General features: G+C 54.3%; 1 protein-coding gene across 1 annotated transcript; it reads left to right on the forward strand.

Annotated features, from left to right (window-relative positions):
• Window positions 1–2,963: 2,963 nt before the first annotated feature.
• GUITHDRAFT_154496 (hypothetical protein) lies at window positions 2,964–4,020 on the forward strand. The gene is made up of 7 exons (XM_005826176.1): window positions 2,964–3,249; window positions 3,298–3,345; window positions 3,390–3,490; window positions 3,547–3,600; window positions 3,650–3,725; window positions 3,771–3,860; window positions 3,916–4,020. Exons 1-7 carry the CDS (start codon window positions 3,205–3,207, stop codon window positions 3,976–3,978), a joined length of 477 nt encoding a protein of 158 aa, XP_005826233.1. The 5' UTR covers window positions 2,964–3,204; the 3' UTR covers window positions 3,979–4,020.
• The last annotated feature ends 1,980 nt before the right edge of the window (window positions 4,021–6,000 follow it).

Below are 6,000 nucleotides of genomic sequence, written 5' to 3' on the forward strand. Positions count from 1 at the left end.
AAGGCTAGAGGTTGGGGTAGAATGCAGAGTAAGGATAGGTGGGGTGGTGAAGGTATGATAAGATGGGGTAGTGAATTTTGGGTACACATTGGAATATGACTAAAATATTGTTCCTTATGCGATAGGCCGGGGCGCATGCTGGTATGGCCCGCGAGCCTTATGCGCAACAGGTGGCGCGTCGCGCATGGGATGAAATGCGAAGGAAGAGAAGGATGCAGGAGAACTTCAGAGGTGAGACCCCGAAGGCTCCCCTGCCTCTGCGTGCGACGACGTGTGCTGAACCGTTGGAAGCTGCCGTATGTGTGACAAGTCGGATACGTAGACATCACTGGTTATGTTTGTGCATAAGAGTTGCAACATCCTGGCTTGATTTGTTTTTCATGAGTGAAATTCTGTACTTTATTACCTTGTGCTCTTCTGAAATGATGGATTTGATCTTGATGACGAGAAGGAGGAATGAATGACAAACAACTAATTACGCTGGTAGGCTCCGATGTTGGTGAAGTGAACAGAAGCCCCGAAATCTTTCAAATTGCTTCGAGCCGGTAAGTAGCTGTAGAAGACATGTGTCGTCCGATTCATAATCCTGCTGCCAGAACCGAGCATGTATTGAAAGCCAGGAATGACACAGATTTTGTGGGAAGATGGCAAGACAAACGAGCGTTGAACTTTCCAAACACCAGCATGAATGGTGATTCCTCCATTGATCTGAGCGACCTACAAGACGACGTGCAAATTCTTGCTGATATCACAGCCGGTCCTGCGTTGGGTCAAAGTTACACTGAAGATCAAGCTAACTCCAGGTGGACAGCTCCTAGTACGATAGAGGCAAGAATGCTGGGCCTGTCCGATATCACCAACGACGGGCCGCGGCAAGACCGTCCAGACTCTCTGATCCACACCAAGAACGGAGTGACGAGCAGCAAGCTGCCGCAGGAGATCATCGACGTTGTCATTCAGCTCGGCAGGCAGGGCCAGGCACAGGCGGTAGCAGCCAAGAGCCTGAGGGAGATGATTCATCATAAGAAGCTCCTGTACCAAATCGCCTCCGAGGCCTGGGTGTTGGACGTGATCGCCAATGCACTCGTTGAAGGAAACAATGAGACAAGAGCCAGCTGCTGCGCGTGCTTCCGCCACCTGGCGTTGGAGGAGGAGGGCTGTGCACGGATGATCGGAAGCGCGAACGTCCTCTCTTCTCTTGTTGTGGCGCTGCAGTTGGGCGACGACAATGCCCGACAGAAAGCAGCAGCGGCCATAGGGAATCTTTCATGGAGAACTGAGAGGAACAGAGAAGTGATCTGCTCCAAGGAAGGGATCATCAGTGGGCTATTGATGTTGCTGAGGGTTGGTGGCATTCACTGCAAGGAATCAGCCCTCGCTGCGCTTTCTAACCTGACCCTGAGCAAGCTCTGTGCTTCAGCTGTCGTGAGCTCATTCGAAGCTCTGAATGTTCTCACGGAAGAGCTGACCTCGGGGAGCATGAAAGGTCAGCTGAGAGCTGCTGGCATCGTTCGCAACTTGGCGGCTCATCCAGAAAATCGAGCGAATTTGCTTTCATTCCCAGGACTCTCTCCTGCTCTTGAAGCCTTGCTGGTTGCCAAGACTAACACAGAGGCAGTCAAGCGAGCAGAGACTGCCTGCAGGTTCCTTCGGGGAAGTGGAGTAGGAGGTGTAGCCGGGAGTGGGTTTCAAATGATGGCAAGCGCTAGCAAGTTGAAGGACAAAGAATCAAGACCGGTTGCTGAGAACAACATTGCATCGAGGCTCAGATCGAATGGCATCAACGTTTCTGAGAAAGATGCCGAGGCTTTGTTGCACGAATGGCTGTCAAACAATGGGTGGGAGGATTTGCAAGAAAGGCTGCTGGACGCTGGGAAGACGGACTTCAGTTCGTTCGACAGGTTTGAAGCAGATCTTTTACCACTCGATGTCCCTGCTGGAAGATATCTATGGCAAGGAAGAGTCGTCTTGCGGATAAATCAGCAGAATAACCTACCTCAATATCTCCTTGACTCGGAAACAGGCGAGATGCTGTGGAACTATGCTGCCTGTACGGAATTCTTCTTTCCATGGGCTCGCAAACACTTTGTCTGTAAATACGAGGGCAGATCTTGTCTGATCCTACTGCGAAGGAGCGGGAAGGTTGTGGCTCGAAGGGATAGGGAAGAGAAACAGGTCCCAGCTATGACAGGCAGCCATGAGGTCAGCCATGACGACGAGTCTCATAGTATCGAGATAGAGGATGTCTCCAAGGTACATGCTGAGTCCGTACTCATCCATAGCCCTGAGAACTCTCCGAGGGACAACGCTGCGACCGATGAGGTGACGACGCAAGCTGTTTCAGACGGAGGGAGTCACGAGGCAGACGATTCGCTTGTGGTACTCCAGGAGCAGAGAAGTCCGGTGCTGAATCAGCTGCTGGAGTGGGGCTCATTGAATGGATGGAAAGATGTAGAGAAATCATTGTTCCGTGCTGGAAGGACAGATTATTCTCAATACGCGGTCTATGAACGGGAGATGGAGGAGGTCCCAGGGAAGGCAAACATCTTCACTTGGAGGGGTAGATCATTGGAGCTCATAGGAGAAAACAGGAGGAACCCGACAAGGTTGATAGATCTGTCTACGAATCAAGTTGTTTGGGACCTTGAAAAATCTACCAAACTTCGCTTTCCGTGGGCAAAAGACAACCTGGAGGTCAAGAAAGAGAACGGCTGCCTGTTTATCTTGGACAAGAGCTCTGGGGAGCCCCTGCTGAAGATCAAGAACAAGTCGCAGCAGTCGGCACAGCTTAACGTCGGGTCGGGTCTGGATATCCGCACGGCAATCGACAAGTTGAAGGAATGGACAGAGCAGAACGGATGGTATGACTTGCACAGAAGGCTGATCAACGCCGGGAAGACTGACTACCGCCGTTACGGGGAGATCGAGCCGTTGATGGTCGAAGTACCTGGTCACTCCGACCTGTTCACTTGGGAAGGACGAACGCTGAAGCTCATCGGACATCGCAAGGACCCAGCGTTGCTGAAGGACCACAAGAGCGGAGAAGTTCTGTGGGAGTTTGACAGCAGTACCAAGTTCTTCTTCCCCTGGGCACGGGAGCACTTCAACGTGCAGGTCAACAGCCAGAGGGTTCAGATCATCTCTAAGATCAGCGGGCAAGTGATCGGCAACTGCCTCAAGAAAGACGCGGAGATCGGCGACGCCATGATCATGCAGTCAGTGTCCAAGGAGATGGTTCCCCTGGTGCAGGTGCGCTGGCGAGGTCGAGCTGGCGCGCTGCTCTGACGGCCATGGCAGAAACTCGGGTTGCAAGCTCACATGAGAAAGGACATCATCCTTGTCCAGGTGCTCGAGCTCGCGCCCGATGCCTCTGACCCAGGTCGCCTCAGGTGGTTCGCGATTTCTCTGAGGACCTGGTGAGCAATGGGGAGGAGGGGAAGTCTTCTCAACTTCGAGCCTCGTCCGGGGACATCCTTGTTGTCCTCAGGCTGTGAGTTGCCGTCCTGTCACTGTCAGAGTGCACTCTTGCTGAGCGTGCATCGTCAGGGGGCACCAGGGCTGGAACTTCGGCAAGGTCGTTATGGATAGATCGGGGACGAGGTGACAGAGGATGTTTGCGGAGCTGCCAGGAGCTGAGAAGCTGTCTCAGGTACTTTCAGAAGGACCTCAACACTGGCTGGGGAGCCGAAGGATGGTTCCCGTCCTCATATGCAGCCTCCGTCCACGTAAGTGCCCTACTGAGCCGCCTTGCGCTGAGAACTCTATGGCAGGAGATTCATCATTGGAGGTCCAAGAACGTCCGAGTACAGCAGGACGTGCATGGAGAGAAGACAACAGTCACTGAGCTGCCCTCAGGCGATGTAAGTCAAGGCAGCCGCCATGGCCTTAGCGCCAGCCCTCTCACTTTGATCGCAGGTGCTGTACAGGGGGCCCAAGGAACCGTGCGTCGTCCACTGGTTTGCCCCCACCTCCTCTTAGCAGTTTTCCCAAGTCTTGTCATAATAAAACTGATAGACCTGCATACCCCTGGCCTCCCGCGAGCTCCTTGGCGAGCGAAACAAACTTGTCAAAGAGATCAATTTTGCGACAGGGGGATAACCTGTGTTAGGGTGAGAGATGGAGAAGAGGGTGGGAGGAGAAGCAAGAAGAGGACGAGGAGAAAGAAGATGAGGACGAGGAGAACGAAGACGAGGAGGATAGGGGCTCATAGAGACTGTTGTTCCTTGCCTCGTCCTTGCCATCGTGCATGTTTATGATAAGTTGAACTCAAAACCATGGATCCGACTTCTATCTTGAGCTTCCTCGGACGAGACGAGCTGGTTACGAGGTAACTCCTTGCGAGAGGATGAAGAAGATCCAACGGTGTGCAAGTTTGCAGGCGCAGGTGGAGCAGACGGAGGGTCGCCTGCAGGAAGCGGAGAAGAGAATAGAGGAGGCGCTGGGACAGGCCAGGGAAGCTGAGGAGAGGTATCAGATATGCCGGACAGCCCTGAGCGCCGCCATGTCGGGATGGTTGTGATGCCATGAGCTGAGGTCCCGGCATGTGAAGTTTGTTCGCAGGTCGGACGATCATGGGGTTCATGGGCCGCTGGTGGATGATTTACAGGCGACCAAGTTGGAGAACAACGCGCTCAAGGCACAAGTGATGAAGTTACAAGATGAGTTACTGTCATCGGTCAACTTGCACCTGCACCTGTCGAAGCTGCTTCAAAGTTGTCTGAGTGTGTGCGACGAGGTGGCGATGGAGTGCAGGGAGTTGAGGGGGAACGTCGTCGAGTTTGAGAGCTCTGTGCGACGAGCGCTGGTGGAAATGTCGGGAGAGAGCGAAGCTGACGCGTCAGCCATGCAGACCGGCTCGCTGGTGAGCCACGTGGAGAGGAGGATGGCCGAGCTCGAGGCGATCATGGTGGTGGAGCTGCAGCAGTGGCAAGAGAAACTAGAGGAGGAGCGGGAGACGAACGCTTTTGCGATGAGGAAGGCGAGAGAGAGGACCGAGACCTTGTGGAAGGAAAGGAGGAGGAGGAGCCTCCTCAGGGGATGTCTCTCATGCTGGAACGGATTGGCAGGTGTGTCAAGAGCGAAACGAGCGATCGCCGGTAGGTTGAGGAGTCGCGCGAGCACGAGTGTTGTCAAGTCGAGGTTCAGCCGGTGGATGCTGGTGACCTGGGAGGAGGTGGAGATGAAGAGGAGGCAGGTGTCAGCGCGCAAGAGGAGAGCCTGGAGGGAGTGGAGGGAAGGGACGAGTCATTCTGTGAGGAAGGGGATGGGCATGGTGAAGCTGCGGGGGTGGAGGGGCAAAACTCTCCTCTCCTCTTCATTCGAGACCTGGCATGACTTGGTCCTCGACATCAGGAGCATCGGCAGTGTTCTCATGGTTCGCAAGACCCTCCGAGCATGGAGAAACTTCGTTGAACGATGGCGCTGGTTGGAGGAGGTTGTCAAGAGTGGGGGGTCGTCCTCAACGGCTCCTCCTTCAGCCTCAAGTGGTCGGGTAGATAGAGGCTGCCTCCCTGCCCTCTCTGCTACCTTCCTTGCCTGGAAGACCCACCACAAGACCTTCGCGGCTGCTGAGGGCATCCTTGCTCTCGATCCTCTGACTCTCGATGAGCAAGGCTGGCGCTCAAAACTCTCCAGCATCGTCGCCGACCTCGAACTTCCGACACACCTCCACTCGCTCCTCCTCTTCTTCGTCCTCAAGACTCGCTCGTCCGACAGGTTCCTCCTTTCCCCTCAATTCCCTCTCGCTACCTGCTGACTCTCATCAGCTGGAGCTTGTTCCTCGCCTTCGGAGCATGGAGGGTTCAGAGCATGAGAGGGAGAACGGTAACTTGTGTGTTTGCCTGCTTGCCCTGGTTGACGTGCCGCTAGTCAAACCTGCTGACGCGCATGGAGGAGTTGCAGAGGAAATTGCAAGAGGAGGTCACGTCCAAGATGGCTGTGGAGAAACTCCTCAGTAACTTTTCCACCGTACAGCAAGCACTTGCTCCTTTCCATTCTTGA

Source organism: Guillardia theta (assembly GCF_000315625.1).
Source record: "Guillardia theta CCMP2712 unplaced genomic scaffold GUITHscaffold_77, whole genome shotgun sequence".
Classification (NCBI taxonomy): domain Eukaryota; class Cryptophyceae; order Pyrenomonadales; family Geminigeraceae; genus Guillardia; species Guillardia theta.